Raw genomic sequence first — 26,697 nt, forward strand, 5'->3', positions numbered from 1 at the left:
TTCTTTCCATGAGAAAGAGTTTCATTATTAACAGTAAATATTTTATATAAAATGACAATTTTTGATAAAACTAAAAAAGATCGAAAATTTAGCCCAATCCTAACAGGAAATGGATTTAAATTTTAGAATATTACAATTAGGAAAAATGTGAATTTGAATTAAAACTGTCCAGTAGGGCAGTGGTAAAAGGGTTGATCGTCAGAAACAGCACGAAAAATCGTATCGTTGAAAAACACCCAACTTTGACATAAGTATATAGGTTTTCAAGAAAAATTAAATAAAATAATAAATTGCGCTAAAAAAAAAAGTCGTGCAAGAGTTCACACCACATTACTTTTTGTGAGAACGTGTTTATTAAACAAAAAAAGTTTCGATTAGGTTGTTTTAAAAGTAAGGCCAAGTATTTAAATTCATATATTTGTTAAAATCGTTTCAATAATAAATAGATATTTATTTATAGGATAGAATTTTACAGGTAATTGAATTATGTACATAAAATCCAAATGTATACACTTTATTTACAATTCCGTTTTTCTAAAGCAATGAAAAAAAAGCAACCAGGCTAAGCTGAAGGTTTTTGTAAAAAATACAGAAAATGAAAAAAAAAAAATACTAGTACTGTTCGGCTCAGTTTTACAAGGCTTAAGTAAGCCTAGAATACTTCCTCATTTCTTTAACCAAGTCTCTGCTAACATTCTAACTGTTGGGACAAACAGTTCGTTTGAGTTTCTCTTCAAGATATTTAACACGTTCCGGAAGTTTATCTTTCACATTGTATTCATTGTGATCAATAGAGAACACTCGATATCCAGATTTCTGAAGTAATCCCACAGCAAGAGCACTGGCACCGTTAAGACCAACTCTACCTCTGGTATTATCATGGTAATCCCAGCACATGATGGCCACTCTGCAATTAAGCGAAATGCCAAAGAAATTAAAGAATCACTCAACTAATACTAAAAATTATTAATAATTTCTGTCTGTTTGGTGATCTATTTACCTGATTACTTCTTCCACAGACTTACTATGAAAAATTTAAATAGGATTAAAAAAAAAATTATAATTAATACTTAAGCAGTTATTTAGGATTTTCTAGAAAACGTCTCCTACGAATTTTTTTAAACTTGATACATTTATTGTATGCAACAGACGTCGTAAAAGTGAATTCATTTGGTTCTACTCTAAAAAAACAAACTCCATTTCAATTCCCAAACTTCTTTAAGTTTAAAATACGAAAGTATAAACTAAGTAAAAAGTTATGCATTTCGTTTTAAATGTATAATTTAAGGTGTTTTGATAGCATTAGCTTTCGCTATACAGCCAAGTGATAAGTGCCATAGCTTTTAGATAACCTCATATTTAGTGGTTAGTTCTACTAATAGGGAAGAATGTCGCATCTTCTTACCGGCAAGTATTGATATAAAACTAATTTCTTCCTGACCTGTTCATACCGTGGACATATCATCACTATATGCTTGAAATCTACCTCTTCATTACAGTCTGCACAAAAAGCTAAAGATCTTATGTAAATATATCTCAACAAACTGTCATGATGAGCTCTCAACTTACAGTCCTAAAGACGCTTTTCGAGTTAGAGAAGCCATCAAATCATGGTCTCCTTGGTTATTGTTTAATAGTAGTTTTGATGTTTTCCTCTTTGAATCTGTGGAAGGTAATATGACGTTCTTCTAACAGCTGGCCACCCTGGCAAGCGTGTCTCCCTCCTCTTTTTCACCAGGCAATACCCCCTACCCAGAAAAACTATGCCGATACTCTTTTCTCTTTTAGGATTGCTTCCATGTCAACAATTTCTACAGAAATAAGATACACTCCTGAAGGATGTGTACACAGGTTTTGCACTCTGGTTTTTACTAATATAATCTTATTTGTTTTTCAGACAATGTACAAATATATTTCACTGTCCTTAATATCGCAAATAGTTAAGCTGTGTATAGCTGAATGTACTGCTACCTAATAAGCCATAATTGCGAACAGAATAGCATATCGATATCTCTACTTTTTGATTAATTTTCTATCTATCCGAGAAAACTCGATATGCGAAGGGATTCATTTTTTTTCTAAATGAAAATATAATAGGCGAAATTAAGTCAAAAAAGTTAAAATTTATAATCAGGAGAAGTAAAAAAATGGAGTCAATTTCCTTAAAAGCTTACCTTTGACTTTTTCCAGGTTTATGAACTACCGATTGCCCGGTTCTCTTGTCTACTAAAGGAAATGGCGTCATTTTCCCATCCAGTCTGCATTCAGCATCTAAAAATTGAACACTTATTTAGTTTCAGAACTAATTATTATTAAATAATTTGTCTTTTTTAATTACCTATTAAGAAACCCATTCCTGTGTCGATATTATTCTTTAGATAGGACGGCGATGGTAATATTGTCGCCAGTGCGTCCAAAACAGAGCTGACTAACAATTGTTTTTCCTTGGTTCTCACCATTGGAACAACGTTTATCTCTTTGTCTTCTTCTAAGGTTGGCCCTATAATCGAAAAGTTAAGATTGGAAATTGAAAGTTTTAGATGTGCGAAAAGGATTTTCAATTATGATTACTTTCTCTTACTCCTTGTAAGTCAGGAAATATGTAATCGTGCAGATTTCCGATTTTGAGAATCCACCGAAAATACCCATGTTGAAGTCTCCTGCGTTCAAAAAATTGGTACAGAGAAATTGGTGTGGGTCTGTCTGTATGAGTGGGTGGGTTTTACTCAAACACGAAAAATCCCAGAAATGTCAAATCCTCTATTTATTTGATCTTAAACCAAGCTTTTGGACTAAAGCAGCCAATCAGAAGACAGAAGAATCTATTTACCAAATAGATTTTTCAATTTTTTAATATTTTGTTTAAGACGGCTTCTAAAATTTTATTTAAATTTGGGATTCTTATAGTGAATATTAGTTCCACAAGTATTATTGGAAAATCTTTCCAGAAGATTTGATCAAGGGACTTCAGAGCGAGAGGAATTGTCAGGCTTCCGTATAAAGAGCCATTAAAAAGTAATGTATGCAGATTCATGACCAACTTAATAATAAAAAGGGATTAAATATGTAAAAGAAATCCTAAATTCGAAAAAAGTCACGTTAACCGGCATCACTACTTTACAGAAGCGATTATTCCGTTAATCGGCTTCTCTTGAAAATCAGTTACTTGTAATTACTTGTTGTAGGCTGGTACACCAAGGACCTAGAATTGGGTAGTCTCCTTTCACCGTTTACGCTACACCTGAGAATTGTGTTAAAGATAAACATCTTACCTTTATAATCTTTATTAAACTTCGCCGCACCATTTATGTTCAGTAATTTTTTCTTCAATGCCACGCTTGAATTTTCTAAATATGATAAAAAAAAAAGAATGTAACTGAAGAACCTTCGATAAATAGAACAATTATTAGAGAAAACTCTTATAATCTAAACAACTTGTACGAAGCACATCTCTCATTTAGGAGAGACCAATTTTTTCGCTTTGTAAACCTCTATTTAAAAACAAACACATGAGTAACAAAAATTACCATTGCTTGGAGATAATATCCTTTGGACGTACTGTTGGGAGAGAACTGACCTATAGTGCTCATTAGTAGCCTTGCCATGGATAACCAATGCCCAAACCACAGACAACCAAGTTGAAGCAGTAGGCAAATCGTCTGCAGTCAGTCGAGAAATTGTTGTCTGTAATGTAATAATACTCTTTTGATACTACACAATTTCTTTAATTTAAAGTATAATTCATCCATAATTTTGTAGACTAATCAACTATGGTTTTAATCTCCCAAAACAATTTTTTATTTTTGATGAAAACTTGGATGTTTGACTGGAGTCAAAAAGAATAAATTTCCTTTTTATGTACCAACTTTTCAGTTAAGTAAGGAGTTCTACTTCAGGAACTGGTTTATGGAGATAGGGAAGACTAACGTTTGATTGGATAATAAATGGGATGTTGAACTGCTCCAAAAGTAACGCTCTTTAGTTAATAAAGTAAGGATTCACGTCTGACTACCTTAAAAAGTTAATTTGCTGGGGACTGAACTGCTCCTCTCAAACCTGTTTACAGCCCAGATCAAGCTCCTTCGGACTACTATCAATTCCGGTCTATCTCATTTAAGGAGGGGGGACTTTATTACGGAAAAAAGGTAAAAAAACCTTGTACTGAATTATTTAAATCTAAAGAACCTTCTTGTTAATAAAGAGGCATTAACTTTACTATCCAATTATACTTTAAAGAATGAACTGTTGTCTTATTTTTAATACTCAGTAAAGTAAAATAATCAAAAACTACCAGACTTTTGTTAAACCTCAATAAAGATTATTGAATCAGTGTTGGACCTTACATCAAAAAATGATTTCTCAACTGATGGAACATGATTAACAATTGCCAGGGTCAGAAGTGAAGAAACAAATTCTTGACTTCTACACAATGTTTTGTTATTAACAATCCACTCACTTATGCAGTCTAATAAACCTGTAAAAAGTAGAAAAAAACATTGAAATTAGTGCCTTGATTAAAATAATTTACTAAAAAAAAGTCACTCACGATCATTTCGGTAACGTAAACGTCCAAGACTAGTAGAAACAGAGCTTATGACAGCTGGCTTTTCACAGAATGGGATAGTTTCGATTAAATCTTTACAGACTTTTTCCAATATTACCTAAAAAAAAAGGCGTTGATGATTTTTTTTAGTAAGTAATTATTATTTTATAGAAATTTAAAGTTTGTAATCACTACAAGTCCATACTCAGTGACAAGATCAAACGCAAAACATTATTCTACAAGATTAACGAATTGGTGCGCATCATTTCGAATACTGTGGGCGAGTATTTAAACATCTCAAACGAGCTTATTGCTCGTAAGTATAAAAAAGTGATTACCACATTTAGCTAAAACAATAACTCCATGCATATCAATTAGTAATGAATCTTACCTCATCAGGAAAGTTTAAGCTAGCGAGGGCGAACAAAACATCTGCACTTTTTTTCACGTCCAATTTGACTTCTGAACGTGATATTTCAAACGCTAAGGCTCGGAGCAGAGATAATGATCGTTTTTTCTGAGCCGCTAAAGTGTTAAGTACCTGGAAGCATCAAGTCATTTAGTAATTTATTTATTTCAATACCTAAAGGGAATAGCCTGCTTTCATTAAAATTTAAGGTAGACATGCTTTAAATGTTTTACACTCTAATTGTTTTTTTATAACGCCTCTTGTATTGAGGGTAACTTCAATCTTTATTTCACGTAATCCAAGATTTTGAGGTAGACATTAGTTCGGAATTTGAAAAATGAAAATAAATAAACAAAAACTGAAGAATTGATACCTTGATCATTTGAGGTAGGGTGAGACTAGAGGCAAGTTTAGCAGCATCATCTTCCTCTTTTACATCAAGCACTACTGAAAGATCTCCTTGTTTCTCGTGGAATATGTTATGTTTAGAAGGATCGCACAAGGAAGTTACCGGCGTGCCATTTGACGATCTTCCTAATAACTGACAAAGTGATACGAACCTTGGATCAGTTTCAAATGTAGACATGTTAGCCTGACCATTCACTGACCATTCTGCTAATGTGGTTACAATCTGCAGTATGTAATCATTAATAAAAAAATTAATATGAACAGGTCGAGTGAATAATTTCATTTTAAAATAATAAAAGTTATGTCAAAATTGAACTTACTTTAAGAGCCTGTTTTCTATTTACATCACTCTTTTGTGTTAATGACAGAAGTTCTTCTGGTGTTTTACAATTCAATATTTTTTCGTCCAAACCAAATATTTTGGAAGGCTTTTTATCATGGTTTAAGTTTTTAAGTGATGCAAAAGCAGCGGACACCAGAGAGGATTTTCGCTTTTCTACTAATGTATTAAAACGTGAATTAGTATGTGATACTTCTTCTGAAGGTGAAGAGGTAGCCGAAGCGCTTGTATCGTCCGGAGATCCATTCTTTTCAGATGGTACAGCGGGAGTTGCAGTTGAGGAAGTACGATGAATTTTCTTCAATGTATTGAAAGTACTTCGTATGCTTGATGTTCTCAACATTGTACACGTTTATTTAAACAAAAACTTTCACAATATAAAAATTATATTGAACTCATGACTCCCACATTTAGTATCGGTTGAGCCTTCGTTGGATGTGTAACCTACACTACTTGTGATTGAATAACCTTTCCTAGTCTATAAAGGTAACCTTCCAATTCAAATAAAAAAAAATAGTAATATCTAACCAAATTATAGACAGCACACAGTGAGTTAACTGTTTTTATTTTTATTTTTATTATTTGTCCATTAGTTTTGGACTTGATCATGCAGCTGCAAAAAGTGGCCGATTACCTAGATACCTATAATGGTCGTGACAAAGTGATGAGAATTTTATATTATTCAGCACAGTATCTAGCTGGAATTACAAAATCAAAAGAATTAGAACATAAGTTAAATATATTTAGTGATCAAATAAATTGTTGCCGAACTGTACTTAGACTGTTTGATGACATACCAATGCTCACTTACACTTTGTCTTATGGTTTAGGAAGAAAGGTATGTAAGTAAATAATACTTGGTGAAGGTTTTTTTGGGACTTAAGAATGTGCTTCAATTTATTTTTCAAAGAGGCTAATGCATAGGGTTCTTTCCTCGTCGAGGTGACATCACAGAACTTTTAACTCAGTGCAAGCTAACTTGTAATAATTTATAGGAACCTGACAACGTTGTGCAAATGTGTAATGTAGCAGTTAATACCCTAGATCAACTGTATTACCCTTTAGAGCATATAGCATGGGCGGCAGATTGCAAGCTATTGTCATTGAAGAGTGATTCTTGGTGGACAGCAACGAGCATTTGTTGGGCTCTATCTATGTATTTAATGATGATAAAGTGAGTTCCATGGCATAAATTATTAAATATTAGTTTTTATAGTCTATCTATAGAAACGAGCATTAAACTGTTGCTTAATCGTTTCTTTTAAAGTTGTTCGTTTAAAAAGTGATGACACATTCACGATGAGCCAACTTGGCACATCTTTCTGCCGGTTAGATTTAAAACAGCTGGCACCAATCTTTACACAAAATATCCTAGTAGGTGTGATATATTCTGAGCTAAAGTGATTACATCACCGGCATTTGATCGGCCATCGGTTTTGTGCAGAGTTCCGCAATCGGTGTGCCATTTTTTGGCGAAGGATGTGCCATTATTTTTTAAATTTATTGGCAATTTATCAAACAAGAAAAATATTTTCATTTTCAGGGGAATAAATGAATTCAGCACGATTTTAACTCTGTTTACTTTGAGTGTTTGGCATCTGAGTGTGGTTATTCTCGACTTCGGACTCCTCTTTTTTCCTGGCCTTCCTTGGAGAAAAAACTGGCCTTGAATTAACATCCATCCAGTTTCTTTTAATTTGGAAAGTCTTCCTCTGAATATCCTAAAAGCATTGGAAGGGAAGTGTTTGTTGGCATAGCGTGTACTTAGTGTTACTTCCTAGAAGTTCCCTAGTGAACGTAATTGAGTGATTTCATCATCACTTGTGGGTGCTACAAGAAAAATGTCTCATGAATGTAGAGCTAAATAGAAGTAAACTTCATTATAGGAAATAAGGAAGTCAAACGAATCGTGGAAGGACGTTAATTCCAAGTACGGGTGGTACAAAACCACTGCTTTAGTATGAACAGAAAAACATTCCACCACGAAAAAATAACTACATTAGTGCGGATAATTATATCCAAAAAATTATGAAAATGTCTGTTTAATAGTACAATAAACATTTTATGGCGAACCAGTCAAAATAAAATATAGAATTTGGTATGTTGCAGGTGGAAAAACGTTTGCGGAACACTGATTTAATAAATTTCGTATCTGATATTAGGGCATGTAATAGTTCTAAAATACATCCCTTATTTAAAAAAAATAAGTCTTCAAAATGAAGTTATTGAATAAATTGCTATTATTGCTGCTGGTATGTGGGACCTTTATTCGTGGCCCGATTAGAGGGCATAAATACACAGAAAGCAGGCTGTCTACTTTCAAATTGCTTAGCAGAAAGGTGATAAGAATGTTTCCATATAATTAAAAATGAGACTGTTCACTTTTAAAAGTGCAGGTTGGTCCGGATCAGCACTCAGACAAGTTATTGGAAACAATTACCTTGTAATGTTGATACTTAAGAAGAAATCTCAACCAAGCCCCTCCCACAAAACTGTTTTGACATGCTTGTCCTGGGGGCATGTTTCAAATAAATTTTTATAATCGTAACGTATGCGAAGTTGGTGAAAATCGTAAGGGGCCATTTTAGTGAAAATCTAAGAAAAAGTTACTACAAGTCCTTTGTCAGTAAAGTGGTAAAATTCCGAATGGAAATTTTCCACAAACTCAATATTTTATAGTCCGCATAATGAAAAAAAAGGTGCCACCCCTTGCAAAGCCCATGCATGAAGTAATCTAACAGTGCTTTAAATACTTTGCAGATCCCTCAGGTATTACAATGTATTAAGAGGTATGAAGAGTATTCTAAAAAATGACAAAAATACTAAGTAAGTTTGATGTATAATATATATATATTTCTTGTTTAGCAAAAATGTATTTTAAACAATAAATTTATAATGCTTGCTAAAATATAATTGTTTTTTTGTTTCCCAGAATCTTTTATACTTATTTTAAAAAAATATACATAAAGCAAGCAAATTAAATCAACTAATATTGTTTAATATATAATACGTTTAAAATTGTTAACAACATTATCGTAATATAATAAACTCATTCAGAATTTCACAATAAAAAAATAATTTCCTGCGCTTCACATTAAATATTTTAGATATAATTAGAATTATTTATTATTTTTATAGTAAATTCTGTAATTATTACATGCATTTTATGGGGGGCAGGAAATAGAAGATGTCTTTTCATTTCCCATTTTTTAAATGTAATTTTTTGTTTTTTCAGACAGACTATTAAAGACATATCACATATAGAAGCAAATGAACTACTAACAGCTGCACGTTGTTTTGTCGATTGTGTACATGCTATACATTGGCTGCCTTCGGGGATTTTATGGGCTGGAAAACTTAAACAATGGCACATAGGTTTTTTGGGCATTATATCATCTATGATTAGTCTTTATCAGTCATAAAGTGAGCTTTGTTGTTTTCTTATTATTGTAGCTTTTTGTAAATTTATAAATAAAATTTATTATTTTTTAATAAAAAAAAATAAGGTTTTATTTTACTTTTTATATTTATCATTTTGATTTTATAGCTGAGAAGGTTATAATACAAAAACTAAACATGGACATGGGCAGAAGTGTGCGAAGTAGTATTTCAGTGAGTATTCTTTTATCTTCTAAACAGGAGAATGTTTTAATTTTTTTCCTCCCCATATTTTTGTAGGATCCATAAATGTGGGCTGAGAAACTTCTAAAAGATTCTATTCCTAGCAGTTTGGTTGCGTTGTCCTTTTATTTTCTTTGTTATTTGGACGTGTAAAACGAACGACTACTTCAGGCGACTGGCCTATTTCCAGAATATAGATTTTTCTGTATGACTCACTTTCATCCCATATTTGGGCCGGTTGATAAGCACCGGACCTGACCAAAGTAATGAGTTTGAGGCACTTTTCTAGTTTATAGAAAAGTGAATTCTAGAATTTTGAGAATTTTCAGTGCTTGAACACTGCTTTATCAGCAAACAGTCGAAAGTCTACCCGAAACAGGTCGTTTAAACAAAAATATTTAAATGGAAGTAAACATACGCATGGAGGAATATTGATTGAATGAAGTGCGAAGATGCAGCCTGAGACTCCCCGAATCAGAAGATATAACAAAAATTCCGCACATACTACATACTAGTGTTTTTTTTTGTTTTTTTTTTTACGTTAATAACTAAACTTGAACATAAATTCGAACATCGCAACGACTTTTGCGAATAGGTATTGATATCACCGTTACTAGTCGATGAGAGGGAACCCGAAGGAACAATCAGTTCTTTACAACTCGTCAACTTAGACTAACTAACATGCAATACTATAAAAAGCTCTGAACTGACCTCTTTTACTTGAAATTCATGGATAACCTTCTTTACTATATTTGTAAATATTTTTTATAAATGAAAACCCTCATGATTTTTATTTTTTTTTTCTCATTTTTCTAACACTAAACGCCCATTAGAAATTAAAATCCTTTGCTCATTTTTTCAAAATGATAAAAATTATTAATGTCACATAAACACATATTTATATTTTTAAATAACAATGTTTCGTTTTTATCAAAATTAACAATAAATATATAAATTATATATTTATATTCTTTATAGACATATATAATATATAAATATATTTTTGTAAGTAAATATATTGCTCAAATACAATCTTATATAGTCATAGAATTATTTTTTTAAATAGTTAAACATGGTTCTTTTTCACAGAAAAAAAATTATGTCTCATTTTTCTTTTTATATATAATTAAAAAAGACTGTTTTCATTTAAATAATTTAAATGAAACTCAAGTACATATATATAATTTTTTTTTTCGTACATATTGTTTTATATATTTGTAATTTTAAATAACTTGCAAAAATATTCCTCTCTTAACGACTTAAACCTGAATTCAAGGACATCTGATCGCCATGAATGAGCGGTAGTTAATTGATTCAAAGACCCAAGAAATCAAATTATATATGATGATTTCTTCCTCCCAAACTGTTTTTGAACAAATTCTTGGAAGGAGAGAAGGTACTGTTAGATTAAGAGACAATGCCCATAGTAACAGTAGGACCCTTTGACAAAAATCAGGAAAGAAATTACTGGCGAAATATTTTCTTTATATATTGAGAATACGGAACTCATGGTTGGAAAAAAAAAAAAAAAAAAAAACTTCGTACACCAAAAAGCAATACACATTTTGAGGCAAAGCCGATCAAACCAGTTTTTAAAAATTTGATACAACCAGAGTATTTGCCTGGGCTTTGTGATGAACAATTTTTTATTTTTGCATCATAAGTCGTTAAAATGAGAGAAATAAATCTTTATTATAAATAAATAAATAAAAAAAATGATAAATTTCAAATTTCCTGGAATTTTAGAAATAATCCAATTAAATTTATTTTTTAGTTTTAGTTTTGTTTTTTTTTATACCTTAACAAGAAAATTTAACAAAAATCTGTCATAATGGCTTTTTTTTAAATTACCAACACCAAATTATACAACAATATATAATATTTTTATTTATTTTTTTTTTTGTTTAAACTTATATATATGTATATATAAAAACGAAAACAAAGGAAAATAATAATAATTATTAAAAAATTAAATTAAATTGCTCACTGTGGAACCGAAGCGCACTTATTATTTCTATTTTTTAATATATATATATATATTATTTTTTTTTTTCATTTTTGAAGAGTCAAGTAAAAGTTAAAAAAAAGAAACATATCACAAAACACTTTCTCTTTTTTTCATCAAAGTTGTTTGATTATTTTTTTCGTTTTTAACGAAATGTATTAACACCACTATGTCCGTAAAAACGAAATAGGAACTTATTCTTTTATTAAAAAAAGACACATTTGTAATTCATGCTAAGCATCCATATTTTTTTTTTTTTTAATCTAAAAAAACTTCTTGCATCTTTCACCTTATGTTTTCTTTAAATGTAACAACACCACTAATTTGCTTTTTTTTTAAAAAAAAAAATAATGTCTTAATAACACACACACAAAAAATTAGCAAAAATAAATAAATAATTAAACTGGTTTAATAATCAAATTAAATCTAAAAAAAAAAAAAAATTGAATCGAATTGAAATGAAAAACAAAAATTGAATATTGGTAGGGTCAACAAAAACACCAGAGACACTATGTGAAAACTGTGGCAAAATTATTACACGAAAAATAAATAGTTTTGTTTAGTAAGAACCACAGATCAGGTGGAACAAAATGGTGGAAAGTAATGGGTACGGATTATTAACAAAATTTCTTCACAAAAACTCTATAAATCTTCTTCTTTTTTTGTTTGTTTGTTTCTTTGGTGAAATATTTTCGGAATTTTGATTTTTGTGTATTTTCTTTCTCTATATTTTCTCAGCATGCTTCCCAAAAGAAAATCATCGAAATTAAACGTCTTCCAGATAGTTACAGGATTTTTTTGTTTTTTAAATATTTTTTTAAAGTTTTTTTATTTCCTTTTTTTTTTTAATTTTTTTTGTTTTTACATTTTTGCTTGTTTGTTTGAAAAGTTGTAATTTTTTTTGTTTGATTAAGAAGTCCTGAAAAAGACAAAACAAAAAATGTTCTTATATCTTCTGTACGGATGATATTCCCTGAGTGAATATTAATGGCTTAATAAGGGAACCCTGAAGGATGTCTCAATTTTAAAAAAAAGTGGGGGGGGAGGGGAGGAAATGGTTAAAAGTTACACGACTTTTCAATTTTCTGAAAATTCTCCAAGTTCAAAACTTCAAACTCAGAATTATTTGAAATATATTTAATTCTTTTTCCAAAACTGCACAATTTTTAAATAGCCTCAAACTGAAAAACAATTCAGGAAACCCTTCGTTTGCTGTAAAAACAAGTTCCTGTAAAACCTATAACAAAAAAAAAAAAGAAGCAGTAGCACTGAATAAATGGTAATTAAGTCTAAAGAAAAAATAAATATATAGTTTTTCGTGACCGCAAATTGTTAAACTTAGGATGGAAGATTTGCGAGGAATCGGTCCAAATAAAACAACTCGTCTTTTTGCCAACGTTTCGACAAATATAATAAAGTTTTTGTTGTTTAAAGAAATTTCCTAATATTTATTGTATTTACTCCTTTGTTGTAATTAGTCTATTGTACCTGTTCAATTATAATTACCAAAATTCCCGTGTAAGTCTCGCTATATCTTTATATATATATATATATATACCTGCTTCTCCATTTCTAGCTCTTAGTTTCTGTAACTCAACCAACCCGCATAGCCACGTAAGTTTCAATAATTATAAAGAATTTATTGTATTTTACTGTTTATTTTTGTATTACTGATTTTTACTGTTTTTTCTATGTTACTGACTCTGTAAATTGTTTTTGTATTTGTAATATCCAGGCCCTGAAGAGGACAATATATTTGTCGAAACGTTGGCAAAAAGACGAGTTGTTTTATTTGACCGATTCCCTCGCAAATCTTCCATCTAAAGAAAAATATATAATCCGATCTATTTTAGGAGCAATTCTGATTTGAGAAATTTTATTTGAACTCGGAATTTTCGAGCAACTCATTTAACATATCTAAAGTGTGGTAGTAAGTTGGTGGTAGTTTAATTATTTACAATAATCTACATATGTGCACAAGAATTAAATATTTAAAAATTTAGGTTCTAAGCTTGGTGCATACATTATATATGCACTTAACAAATTAAAATATTAATGCAGATTAAAGAGAACATATGTACATATTAAGAGAAAATTAATTAAAAAAAAAACAAAAAAAACTTAGTTTGATATATCTAAAGTGATAAGACCGTACAATACACTAAACAAAGGGGAAGTCAGTCCCTCTCTTTTCCAGAAATGCCCTTAAATAAAGATTTTTACAGGAAAAAAAAAGGTTCTAATAAAGGTTGTAAACCTAAATGTGTGCAATGATTATACCACGTTTGACTAAGAAAAATGGTGCTATTTTTTCAGAAAATCATTACCAAGTAAAAAAAAAAATATATAAATATCGTATGTAAAGTGGGTCTTTGACTGAGGACTTTTCTACGCTGTCACTAGCAGGTCCCTCAGGATCCGGTTTTTGAGCTAGTATGACAGCCACTAGACCGTTTTCTGAATACCACGTTTTTTTTTTAGAAACTAACGAGACCTCAAAATTTACATGTCCGGCGAAAACTCGTTATAAGAAAAATTGATAAGAAAGCAATACTTCCTCTAACATCTAACCGAATTAGGGAAAGTAAAATGACCGGTTTAAACGTAAATTAAATTACAATATGAAGTTATGCATCAACCCAGAATAGCTAACCCTTCAAAAACCTAAAGGGAAAGCTAAAAAATAAAAACCAGGAAACTTTTTAAGTCTTATAAAAAACTACACCATCTAGAAGAAATGAATTTACAGATTAAACTTGACAGTTTAAACGCATTAGCTTAAATAGTAAAGTAAAGTAATCGCCTATTTTTTTTCAGGCGGGGCTTAACGTCCAACTACCATTTATTAGGTGTCGTGGACGGAGGCGAATAGCAAACGTACTTTACTATTTCTCATTTAACCATTAAATAAAATCCAAGGCCAAGACCAGGAATCGAACCCAGTACCACAATGCATATTAGCTTTGCAGGTCTCGCCTCTTAACCCGCTCGGCTACCGTGGCGCCTGCATTAGCTTAAATAGTTTACGGCTCCAACGAGAAAAAGAAACATTAATTTTCAGAGATTTCTTATCTGTCACATCTTCTGACCTTAAAAACATAATCATCAAGTTTACCCCTCCCCCAATATAGATTTCGGACATTTTGGCCACATTCAGTTTTTGTTAATGTTCTTGAAATGGTGGGGGAAAAAATCTAAAATTGAGTAACTTCAAGCAAATTAGAACTTTCCTATCATGTGCAATTCTTTGTTTTAAAATTCCAGTCAAAGCATTGGTAGTAAACCTAAATTAAGCTAACGTCTTCTGGGCGGTGACAATTTTTTTTTTTAAACACATCTTTTAATTCGTCCAAATTTGTCATCGGATTCTCATCAGAGGTCTAGCCATTTTGTTTTTTTGTTTTAAAATTCAATTATTACACAAAAGTATTACCTAGATTAGCCGCGGCGTGCCTAGTGGTGTTACGTTGGTGTTTTTGGAATTTCTTGTAAGCATTTTATGCGTACGCATGCTTTCATTAGAATGTTGCCAACTCCAACAGCTTCTACAATAGTAACGAAAGCATACCATCTCTCTACAGAAATATGGCCCCTGTTGAACATTACATGACGAACAAGGTGAATCTTCTAAATAAGGATCTACTTGTACCTGTAAGAAAGAAAACAAGTTAAAAATTTATTTATGTATTTATTTTTAAAGATTGGAAAAATGTATAATTATTGCAATTGCTTCAATTTACTTCCGACGGGGGGAAGTGGATAAGCTAGGAATCGTGCTGATCCCGCGAATATCTAAAGATAATAGTATCTTGAGATTCAGAGGTTATGTTCAATTATAGTATTTAGGTTTAACGAACCTACAAGCGAACTCTAGCTTGTAGCTTGAGCATTATTCTTTTCAGTAACCCTCCCGACTCCTAAATTTGAGGTCCACTCCATTTGAAAACCAGTTGATATCATCCATGGATACCGTCTTACCACTCACTTCCTAGAACTTCTCTGGCAAGCAAGCCTCCCATAATTTGGAGAAGCCACTCTAAGAACATCTGGAATTTGTTGGAAGTCCGGTGTGCTAGGAGTGTTTAACCCTAACTACCGACTCTCCAGAACCTTACTAGAGTACTAGGTGAAAATGGTTTCATCACCTTGAGTGTTGCAAGGTGACCTATCTCAATGGATTAGTTGGAGAGGATCAATAGATATGTTTAATGTAGTTGCAGAGCCCGTGAAAAAAAAAAATATATTTAATTCTAGTTTAAATCAACAGTTAAAAAAATACCTTTTTAGTAAATTGAGATGTCTTAATTTCTATAAAAGCTGTTACAACGGCTTTCATATAAGACCAATAGTTGCTGAAAGTCACTCTTCCAGAACCAATAGGATATTTGTATTTGTCAGTGTCCAAACCTTTCATAAAAAATAAATATGTATTTTGTACTGTATGCTATAAATATTAAAAATAAATAAATACTTTTGTAAGTTAAGCTAAAGCACTAGGTCTTCTTCACTTTGAGCTAAAATCTACGTTGATTTCTCTCTTATCTAAACGATATACACAAAATGAACTTACCTGCATATACTACTCCTCCAAAAAGATCGTTCATAATTTTGGCCAACGCTTCAGCATTAATCATACCGTGTAAGGCACCAACAAATACTGTCTTCTGAGGGTCAAGTTTTTGAGATACTCTTGCAAAGTTACTGTCACCCACCGCCCAAGGTATAACTTGTACCTGTAATCCAGTGAATTATAAAAAAAAAAAAAAAAAAATAGAATAATGTAAACCATAAAATCTAAAAATGTTCTTATATTTTAAAAGAACTTACCTCTTTGGATTTCATTTTTCTTGAGGAAATTCTAAAATACCAATTGCCTCCTTTAGAAAAATCATGTGTACAACATTCTAACAAGGATTTTACCTAAAATACAAACCACTTATGAATGTTTATTTTTTTAAAAAGAAAGAAAAAAAGTAATCAAAAGCAGTAGCGAAGCGTAATTATTTTTTCTAGGAGGCTGAAGCCGAGGTAATATTTTATGCCAATAAAAACTTCTCCAAATATCGGACTTATCGTGATCATAAAATACAGGATAGGAACATGTTGTGAGATGCCTCACTGGAAAGTAAAATTATAATTCAGTTTCAATTTTCTGGCAGAAATACATAATGAACTTTTCAGGAAGGGAAATGAGGTGGCATTCTTGATGCTTGATCTTTAAAGATACATTACGAAAAAATTATTTTTCAATAAAAACCAAGATCTCTGCTATAAATGACAATAATACACAAATATATAATTCGTTTAGTACTAATTTTAACTTTCTACCACACCATATTTTATGAAATGCCTTTAAAAAAAATAAATAAATTACATACCAACAAGCAAGAAAGCAGTTATTCACTTGTCCAGGCTTGAAGTACGAATTTTCGGACTGAATTATAACAGAGAATTAAGATGTAATTAGTTTTTTAATCCAAAATGTCCGTGTGATTAAACGCGTTTTCTGACACTTCTCGGAGGTAGCCGAATAAATAATCTTGGGACCCTTAGTATTGTCATCCAGAAATCCAACTGAAGTGAACAAATGTACAAATCCAGGAGACTACGAAAAGCTTCAAGCTTACATAAAATTCTTGAACGTTCAGGTTTCGTCTATACGCAAGTCACGTAATTCGAAAATGATACTTTCCTCAAAGCAGCATTTAAATGCTTAAATGATATACAAGTAGAAGACTAATATAAGAAATGTTTTTTTTGAAAAAATATTTTGGATTAGCTCAGCCTTGTAGACTAAAGTGAAACTTCGCCACTGATTAATAGTAAATAGCAATATTAAAAATTGTAACCTTTTTCTCTGTTTCAAAAATTATGTAGACATAACCTTTGGGTTGATTAGCGGCCAAATCTTTACCTGGCCATTCAATTTTGATAGAACCAAACTTGCTAAACGCTTGCATTAATGTCGCTTCTGTAATGTCCCAAGGTACTCCGCCCAGAAATACCTTACGAAATAGTAAAATAATAATGAATAATGGAAATTACAAAACTTTATTGAAAATTAAAATTAAAAATAATTATTAAAAAAATTCTATAACATAATAAAGGGGAGGGGATATCAGTTCCATGTTTCTAAGATTAGCGAATGGATGGATTATGGTAAAAAAGAACTTCAGAATTCCTTCTCTACTTGAACATGATTGGCAGGCAAACAAACGTAGTTCTTAGGTTCTTCAAAACTTCACAAAAATCATTTTTCGAGCTACCCATTTCGGATGTGCCCCACAAAAAAAAATCTTATAATTTTTGTCTGTAAACTTTACATTTTTATTAAACCCATTAGACACAAACTTAAGATTCCTGCGACGTTTTCAGGAGTTCATTGGTATTAAAAGTTAATTCTGGATATCCTGTTGTAAACTGGTAGCTAAAAAAAAAGGTAATTCATGTCTAGGTGATTAGGAATTTCTAAGGCATTATGGTAGTGGGTCGGAAAACTGTCTGGTAGCGATTTTACCATTCCATAGTGAAATGTAAACTAAATATAAAAATTCCGATATTTTGAAATGCATAGTGTTTAAATATTTCCAGACAGAAACAATTTCTAAAAACCACATCTGTCTGGTGAAATCTCTAAATAAAATATACAATCTTTCCTCTTAGGAGAAGTAGAAATTATATTTACCTTGCATGAATAGGTGGGATTTTTATGAATTCTTGGCGGTAAAGGTCCACTCCATGTACAGATGGCTTCCTTAATATTCGACGCTTCAATTTAAAAAAAACAAAAGGACCAAGTAAGTTGATTAATGGTAAATATCAAATTTAAATAGTATACTGTGGGTTAAAGTGAATGTGGGCTAGGAGAAATCTGGTTTTCTCTTATTTCTAGGAAAAATTACTTTCTATTGCCGAGGTACTAACTCAGAGTTATGATTCAGAATTTGCCACATGAATGCAATGAGGATAAAATATCGAAGAACAAGCTTCACAAAGTCCTGGCAAAAATGAAATGATTCACGCAAACAGTTTTTACAAATTTGAGAAAAAACTTTTATTTACAATTTGGGGTATGAACCGAATTTATTGGATCGAATTACCTGAGTTAAGACAAAGTCTTGTGAGTGTTCATATCAATTTTGAGGTCTAGAGAGTGCCTAAGTATCCATCTATATTTATGCCGGTATACCACGAAAACACAACTTTATTATCGCTTATTTTAAGAAACAGGCGTTAATAAAAATAATAATAAAGAAGAATTAAAAAATGCCAAAGCTCGTTGTTTTTTAGGTAAGCAACATACTGCTTATGAACTACTAATGAATTTAATTTTAAGAGCATAAACAAATATATTTATTTTACTTCATTTAGCTTTGTTATATTTAATGAAATATAAAAAAATGATGGTTGAAAACAAAAAACTAAATGGCGATTTAGTAATAGTTATTCGTCATTAACCCTTGCAATATCAGCATCCTTTTCACTGCATTCTTTAAATATAATACATGTTTTAAAACTTAGAAACACAAAAGCAACACTTACCAGATAAATTTCGTTGATATCTTGATTTTTCCCCACCAGAATTTATATAAATACTCTGGTCTTCCACTTTGTGCTCTGGTGATGTTTTCGCCGCAGCAATAATTAATTTACTTGTATGTTCAATTAATTTACTAACCAGATCCGTTTCGTGTTGTCGCCTCAGAGCGTAAAGATTTTGTATGTTAACTAATTCTTGTTCAGTACTTGGACAGAAAACTGTACCAGGATGTACTCCGTACGGTAGACTTGGCTAACAATTGACAATACTCAATAGTTATTTTCACTTTTTTTGAAATAATTTAAAAACCATAATTATTTTTTAGAGATTATAAAAAAATTACCATAATATTAGCATTTAAATTTGTATGATCACTGCTCGATTTACTAATATGAGAGTCAGCAGGGGAATTTGAATGAGACTGTACAGTGTTCTCTTCAGGAGTTGTTCGGCAAAGTGGTGGTGAGTTCAGCGGAGGGCAGATGGGCGAAACTGCTTGGTAAGGCGATGGCGGCGATACATCCATCGTTCTTACTACCTTCCTCGGCGTGGAACCATTCTGCGGGTCGTACCTTATTTGATGGTACCCACTGTATCGTAAACCTCCTCCCTGAATGCAATAAATATATAATTTCTAAAATGTAAATCAAAGTTTTCACTTTATTTTAAATCTATAATTTGTTCTTTAAAAAAAACAAATTTGTCTTTAATACTATAAACATCCACTATTATAACATGATGCGATATAAAGTAGCGGGGTTTCTGATCTTAAGTCTTAACGGATTTGGCTTTCAAAACCACATCTCTTTCCTAACCATATTTTATAGGAGCAACATATGTATTGCCGTAATATTTAACCGTTAAAAAAAAGGTTTGTCATTAGAAAATCTTGTATATCAATGTTCTTCATATAAAATAAATAAATATTTCTAAATTCTTTACCTGATAAGGTGAATTTGATTCGAGAGAGTGGTTTATGTTATATGGTGGTGCAAGCGGATTAGCGTTTCCAAGCAGAGTCCCACGGGGCATGTTAAGACACAGTAGGTCAGAAATTGAGTCAAGAGAATCGCCTGCTGTAAATAAATTTGTAAACTATTATTGTCATAAGTCGATATGAATTAATAATTTTGGAAATATCTGGTAAAAACCTTAGCGTTTTTGATGTTTTACTTTAATTAGTATTTAAAAAATACGCTTGCAAGTGCCTATTAATGGAAGGACGCTCTTAATACGTTTGCAAGTTTTCTAATACTTTTTTCGGAAATCTCTTAAAGGAGTTGGGACCATGCACGCCCCGCCCCGTCTTTCTTTCAAGGCATATATCTCCTTCACAGAAATTTTTAATTCCTTACACTATTTGAAACAATTCCTTCTGAACTTTACAAATCTCACCTCTCACTGATGTTCTCTGACACTATGTCATGGCTTCCCAAACCGTACACAACTAATAATAGTAGCCTTTTTAAAAATATGTTTATCTTCACGTTTTTTTTTTTTTTAAACAATTGAAGTCAATTTCTTTTAGACGTTCTAAAAATTCTTACTTACATTAAATTCATAAATTGCATGTTCAATATTTTAATTTCATAAATTGAAAGTAAAATAGACAAAATAATGATTACCTTGAGAAGGAGGGGTATTGTCAAAAGGGGTTGAATTTTGATGAGTCCAAGAAAGGAATTCAGGATTTTGTCGACCTTGCAATTGAGGGTCCACGCATCCTCTCATCTAAAAAATATTTTAAGTGACATCAGTACATAAAGTTTTGTAGAAAGATAATTAAATCTTTCTTAAACTTCTATATCTCATAAAGAATAAGTAAAAACAATGATCTATATTCATAGTGACTTGTACGGTTTAAAGTACAAAATTTCTACTAAAATGAAGATATATCATTGCTTATCATAAAACCAGGTCTTCTTTGGTTGTTTTGAAGTAATTTTTTTAACTTTTTTTTTTTTTAAATTAACAAATGATGCTATTAAAATATTCATTTTGTTTACCAGCATGTTGAGATCAGTAAAAATTAAGAAACTCATGACTAAAAACTTATTTTATGAAATATAAAACTGATGGATTAAAACTTGAAATAGTATTTCTTTAAAAAAAAAAATCATTTAAGTGTAAGCATTTTTCCAAACAGCTGGCATTTAATTGTTAAAAAATTTCAAAATTTGACATATGCAAATTATTTTCTATTATATTTTTTTTTATTAATACACGAAGGGAGTTCATATGTTATTAACAATTATAGCATTGAAATTCTTACCATAATTTCGTTTAAAAATCTTAAGATCTAAATATGAACCTAATTTTTATTTATTATATGAAAAAAAAATTCTATCTTTATGTGTTAGATAACAAAAATGCTGCCAACGTAAAAATAGGTTAAGGCTGATTTTTTTTTTTGAAAATGAAAAAATTTCGTTTAGTTTTATCGTAAAAAGATAAATAGTGCCTTTTAATTAATTTATTGTTTTCAATAATAAGTATTTTTTCGTTACATTAAGGGTTATGTACATAACTTTAGATATAACTGACAGCTGGGTATACATAAACAAAACAGGGGCTACAAACTGCATTTTGAGACTTTATTAAGTTCTAAAAAAATGTTTTGAATTGTTATTTTATTGAGATCAAAAATATTTTAATGGATCAATAACATGCTTCATTGTTTGCTAAATTATATTAAGTAAATTTATAAAGTTCTGTGCACCCACCTATTAAAGAATTAATTCTGTAATCCATTCATTTATAAGTAATATATGAAATTATAATTATAAAAAAAAAAAATACAGCAAACAGCAACAACGATTTTCTTTAATATTTTGTATGATCATTCTGGAAGAATTACTTTGATTTGAAACGTTTTATTGGAAAAATCCTTTTCTGCCAGCTCCTGGGAGAGGTGGGTTAAGCATAACTTTTCTCAAGTAATGACCAGCCTAATACTAATAGTAATTACATCTGTAAGTAAACCTCCAAATTTAGAGGACGTAAGTGCTTATTCTACTGAGTAAATTTTTGTTTTTTTTTTTGTAAATAGTAGATAATAGTAAAAATAGTTTCAACAAAATTTTTTCATGAAAATTGCAATGAGAGAGTCATGTGAGTATCTCACCACACCTGACATCGAACTTACATTGTTATTGTTTTTTTTTTTTAAATCAATTAAAGGACCAGATCATTTATATCGTACGAATAAAAACATTTGCAAATATAGAATAATTATTACTTCATTGTATTTTTTATTTATTATTGGTTAATTAATTAATGCTCATTGGTTTAATTGCGACTTATTAGTAAATCAGTTTGGACTAAAAATCATTATTATTCAAATCATTACTGAAGGTTAACTCTAAATTCACTTTATTTATATTTTAATTGAAAACTAGAAAGTTTAAATTTTATTTTATTATTTTGAACTACAATATCTACATATAAAAACGTAATTTATGTTTGTATTTTCAGTTATTGTACATTTAAGTAATGTGTATTTTATTCAATAAAATTTCATTGCTGTAACAAAAGATTTGTATTTCTATTTGTATGAGGAATATCACTCAGGCAAATAAATAAATAATTTATTTTACAAAAGAATGTTTATCTAAGCTTTATACTTCTTTTATATTTTCTTTGCGACATATTACAATTGGACTTTACCTCACAAATAAAACAATTTTACCCACAGAAAAATAAATATACAAATACCTGTAAGTGATGAGGTTCTCGCGGTCTTACCGTTGATGTTGGCATGTTCAAATTAAGAAGTTCAATAGATTCAACTGAGTCTCCTGTTAAAGAAATAATAATCATAAAAAATTAAGTATTACTAAACATTTTTTTAAAAAAGGTTAAAAATTTGGAAATTTATTCAAATAATTCACCTTTAGGAGGAGGTGTAGTAAAAGGTGTTGGACTGGGTGCATTCCAATTAGGTTGCACCTGAGGCGAACTCAGGTTTGTGTTCTCTTCCCTTTGACAGTTTCCTCTTCCTGTACGATTTGGTGCCTGTATATAAATAGAATAATAACACAATAAAACTCCTGAAATATGGTATTTATGCTGTAATTTATTCGGGATGACCACTAATCTAGTCGATCACAACAACTGAGAGATAGGAGCCTTGCTAGGCCAAAAGATAGCGCACCAAACAGGCGTCTGTGTAAGAACAACATATGCCCATAAACGCCCCCTGATTTGGTCCGTACTTTATTACTTTCTCTAACTAATGAACAAATTTTCTATTCTGGATTTTCATTTTCACACTGGAAATACATGTTTTTAGGTCCTCTGGATCAGAAATTTGTTCATTGTTAGAAGATAATCTCTTTGCATGTACGTGCACTTCAAAAATGGAAACTGGTAGATCTAGCAATGTAGTAAATAGATAAAAAATAGAAGTTAGCTGAAAGAAAACCCTAATTATTATAATTTTCAAGTTGAATATTATTTTTTTACAAATCGGCTTATTGAATGTCAAATAAATAATTGTTAAATTTTGCGTTATCTTTTCTTCGACCTTATTCATCTGGATCTATAATGTAGCTTGCTATTTCTATCATGCTTTTTTTTAATGAAATCTTGGATATATCCTATTCTTAAATCAACTTGAACATTATACTCTATTGCTACTATCGAAGAAAGTATAGAAAACGGAACTACATGTAAGGTTTGGGTCAAATGTATTGTACGTATAAAAGTTATTTGTGAAGTTCTGAGGTAAGAGAATGTTAGTTCACCTAAATTTTTTTCAGATTTCAGTAATTTTTCGGGCAGCCGTCAAAGGATTTCATTTGAACATGAACATGACTTAAGGGAAGGAATCAGGTAAGTGGATAAAATACTGGATCCCTTACGGAGTTCCCGGATTCGAATTCAGCTGCTGGCCCTTAGATTTTATCTTCCGAAGAGCACGCAGCGTAACGAGTGAACACTGACAGGAGACAGGAAGTGATTTAAAAAAATCTCTGGACGCCAAGGACCTTAGATGTTGACGCCACTTAAATTAAAATAAAAAAAATGATATCAGTCAAAGTTACACTTTAGTTTGAACCTTTTTCCTCAGAGAATATTGATTTTAGTGGGATTAGTCAAGTATGAAGTCATGTTTCCTTCAACATAATTCTTTCATTAAAGTTATCTGTTTCTTCATTATTAGTAAAAATTGTAAGTTTCATTATAAGTTTATTATTTAAATTCGAATGACACCAAATTTTTAAATTTAGAAAGCGTTGCAGAAGTTTGTACTAAATATTCACTTTGGCTGGAATCCAGATCATATTTCTACTACTGAGTGCATATCCAGCATGTTTATTTTAGTAATTTTTAAATAAAAAAAAAGTGGAATTTAAAGCAAATGGTGTTGTTCAGTATATCAATTTCTTTGCTGAGTTTCTTTACAAGTTTTCAGCGATTTTCACCGGAAAAGCTACTGCAGTTGATTTCTTTTAAGTAAGTCGAGAAAAAGGGATTTTGTTTGCAAATTTTTGTCCAGTAAAACTTGCTTTTAGATACAACACTGATAATTTTAATGAAAACTAAACATATTACTAAAATTTCAAATTAGGAGAATCTCTTGAACGGAAGTTGTTATTTTTTTCCTTCCTCTTACTCTACCAGTAAAAGATGGTAATGAAATCGTGTGCAGATTATTGATTTTAGTATTCACCGGAAATCTCACTGTAGAGGTCCAAAAGTGTGTATGTGTAACCAATGTAATTTAAAAAAAAATTAAAATCGCAGAATGTTAAAATATGGCTTTTCTTTTTCACAATATGTATTGGTCACAATCGGTCAGCTGTAAATATCATCTAATGAACCAATAGTGTTTTTTTTTTGTTATTCTCGAAAATAGCTCCAATGGTTTTTATCTTAAACTTAGTTCACTAGCTGCATAAAACATTTTTCTTGGAAAATTCTGTTAGGAACACTTCTTAATAGACGGGATAGCCAAGCTTCCATTATTGTGTATGTATGCATTTATCAACTATTTAAAATTCAAAATTTGCAGAAAACTGGCTGCCCAGAAATGCACTTTGATGAATATATTTTTGTTTTCGAAGATGGTACCATTTATGAAATTAAAGTAATTTACTTTTTTAGAATAAATTTTAAGATAGGTTTTGCTTGAAGTTCATTTCATCAACAGTTGTTCTAAAAGAATTCCTGTGAAATTAGAACATCAGCCTTTCTCAAAAGTAATTGTAATTATCAATGAATTAAAAAAATCAGAGTTTTTAAGAAAACATATCGTGAGTGATCTGGGATAAAACATAACATTAGAAATACAAAAATAAAAACTATTGATACGTAAATTAAATACCATTAATTAATAGTAAATTAAATAAATCTAATTTTACAAGTGAATAATTCTAAGAACATACAATTCTACTAACTTCTACAATGCTGGATAATATCGCTGATCATCAAGTGTACAGTGAGACGGAAACTTAGTTGAAGTTAAATTCTATAAACCAAACTGTATTAATCAACCTCTGATAATCAATAAAAATCCGGAAAAATACGCATGACGGATAAAATCAGCGATAATATAATTATTAGATAAATAATTCCAATCTTTTTTTCTTTCTTTGTACCATTGAATAATGCCCACCAATCTTCAAGAGAAAAATAAGCGTTTGTCCACACCCTGCTATATTTTATTATTTCTTGAATGATTAAAAGTTGAATGACTGTCTAGCTGGATTTTTACTTTACTTTACCAGTAATGGGTAAGTGGAATTGTTCCGATCTGGTCAAAGTTTTAAAATTGAATTTTTACCGGTAAAATACTGAGATTTTCTGAATCTAAAAAACATGGTTTTTGGGAAAATGGTGAGTGTACTGTGCAAGAGAAATCGCTGGAAGCTCAAGCTCCATATTAGCCTAATTTCCACCATTTTTCCCGATTGGAACTTAGCGATTAAAAATTCCCATCTTGAAGTACTTAAAACGTTTTTTTCATTTTGGTTTTCACTGTTTGTATTTTAAGTTCCTACGTTAAATACACGAAGATCTATGCTTTATCTGTACAATTGTTTCCAGATAAATTCGCTTTATGGGATTTCGGAAAAGGGATAAGGGATTGACCCTTTAAAGAGTAATTTTAGGGTAAGCTACAAATATAAGAGGAAGCAGTCAGCGTGTTTAACCATTTTAGATATGCGTGTGCGAGCATTTAGATATTTACAGAAAAAAAACATCATTTCCGAAATTTTGACGAGAAAAATCATGCAACAAGAGAAAGTAAAAACAAAATCTTCAACTTCACAATATCACAATACAATCATTAAAACCTTTCATCAATGTTGTTCCAAATAATTAATCGTTTTACAATGTTTATACAAAATACAAAAAAAAGAAGAATTACCTGAGGTAATGCAGGCATGTTGATGTTTCTCACAACGTAAAGACGACAGTAAGATGAAACTGAGGATGTCTTAAGTAATTTAAACAAATCAAGAAAAAAATAAAGGAAATAACTTAGTATATTAAAATTTGCAATATATGTGCCATTAATTTATTAAAAATAACTTTTAAATCGACAGTGGTAAAAAATAAACGAAACAAAAAAACAATTTAAACAAAACGTACAATAAATTATTAATATTTATTTTAAAGAGGGCAGCCTACATGTTAGTAGTGAGGCATGATTCGGACTGAAGTTTCAATAACATTAAAAATACAATCTTTAGAAACTTTGTCAGTTCAAATTCCGTTAAAAATCTTTAATGTCTTTTGTAAACATTAAATCTATTGTTACTTCTATTCTCAAAACTAATCTCTATGATTTTAAATAGTTGGGCAAACAAATTTATTTTTTGGA

At 30.6% G+C, this 26,697-nt stretch overlaps 3 protein-coding genes across 10 annotated transcripts; 1 reads left to right on the plus strand and 2 right to left on the minus strand.

Annotated features, from left to right (window-relative positions):
- Window positions 1-401: 401 nt before the first annotated feature.
- Window positions 402-6,043, minus strand: LOC141452421 (FAST kinase domain-containing protein 4). 3 transcript variants are annotated; one of them, XM_074124550.1, is made up of 11 exons: window positions 5,681-6,043; window positions 5,326-5,493; window positions 4,935-5,084; window positions 4,547-4,661; window positions 4,344-4,474; window positions 3,528-3,684; window positions 3,273-3,347; window positions 2,339-2,500; window positions 2,175-2,271; window positions 1,001-1,024; window positions 402-907 (listed from the first exon to the last, which is right to left on the minus strand). In XM_074124550.1, the coding sequence occupies exons 1-11, from the start codon at window positions 6,041-6,043 to the stop codon at window positions 697-699; spliced, it is 1,653 nt and encodes a 550-aa protein (XP_073980651.1). In that variant the 3' UTR covers window positions 402-696. The 3 variants fall into 3 exon arrangements, with proteins under 3 accessions (XP_073980651.1, XP_073980649.1, XP_073980650.1); XM_074124548.1 differs by having other exon boundaries at window positions 5,326-5,583; XM_074124549.1 differs by lacking the exon at window positions 1,001-1,024 and having other exon boundaries at window positions 5,326-5,583.
- An 11-nt stretch (window positions 6,044-6,054) lies between these two features.
- On the plus strand, window positions 6,055-9,214 carry Pex11c (peroxisomal biogenesis factor 11c). 2 transcript variants are annotated; one of them, XM_074124553.1, is made up of 5 exons: window positions 6,055-6,186; window positions 6,294-6,538; window positions 6,696-6,874; window positions 8,461-8,526; window positions 8,936-9,214. In XM_074124553.1, the coding sequence occupies exons 2-5, from the start codon at window positions 6,308-6,310 to the stop codon at window positions 9,120-9,122; spliced, it is 663 nt and encodes a 220-aa protein (XP_073980654.1). In that variant the 5' UTR covers window positions 6,055-6,186; window positions 6,294-6,307; the 3' UTR covers window positions 9,123-9,214. The 2 variants fall into 2 exon arrangements, with proteins under 2 accessions (XP_073980654.1, XP_073980655.1); XM_074124554.1 differs by lacking the exons at window positions 6,055-6,186; window positions 8,461-8,526; window positions 8,936-9,214 and adding an exon at window positions 7,244-8,454 and having other exon boundaries at window positions 6,193-6,538.
- Window positions 9,215-10,035: 821 nt separating this feature from the next.
- Window positions 10,036-26,542, minus strand: orb (polyadenylation element binding protein orb). Of its 5 annotated transcripts, none has more exons than XM_074124544.1 (14): window positions 26,242-26,542; window positions 22,757-22,880; window positions 22,581-22,663; window positions 20,492-20,597; window positions 19,809-19,939; window positions 19,210-19,476; window positions 18,869-19,118; window positions 18,012-18,094; window positions 17,176-17,331; window positions 16,154-16,246; window positions 15,897-16,059; window positions 15,606-15,733; window positions 14,760-14,975; window positions 10,036-12,245 (listed from the first exon to the last, which is right to left on the minus strand). In XM_074124544.1, the coding sequence occupies exons 1-13, from the start codon at window positions 26,257-26,259 to the stop codon at window positions 14,760-14,762; spliced, it is 1,818 nt and encodes a 605-aa protein (XP_073980645.1). In that variant the 5' UTR covers window positions 26,260-26,542; the 3' UTR covers window positions 10,036-12,245. The 5 variants fall into 5 exon arrangements, with proteins under 5 accessions (XP_073980645.1, XP_073980643.1, XP_073980648.1 ...); XM_074124542.1 differs by having other exon boundaries at window positions 19,809-19,942; window positions 26,242-26,541; XM_074124543.1 differs by lacking the exon at window positions 10,036-12,245 and adding an exon at window positions 12,449-12,563 and having other exon boundaries at window positions 19,809-19,942.
- Between the last annotated feature and the right edge of the window lie 155 nt (window positions 26,543-26,697).

Source organism: Rhodnius prolixus, unplaced genomic scaffold (genome assembly GCF_049639745.1).
Source record: "Rhodnius prolixus isolate KJV_2025 unplaced genomic scaffold, Rpr scaffold_3, whole genome shotgun sequence".
NCBI classification, from domain to species: Eukaryota; Metazoa; Arthropoda; class Insecta; order Hemiptera; family Reduviidae; genus Rhodnius; species Rhodnius prolixus.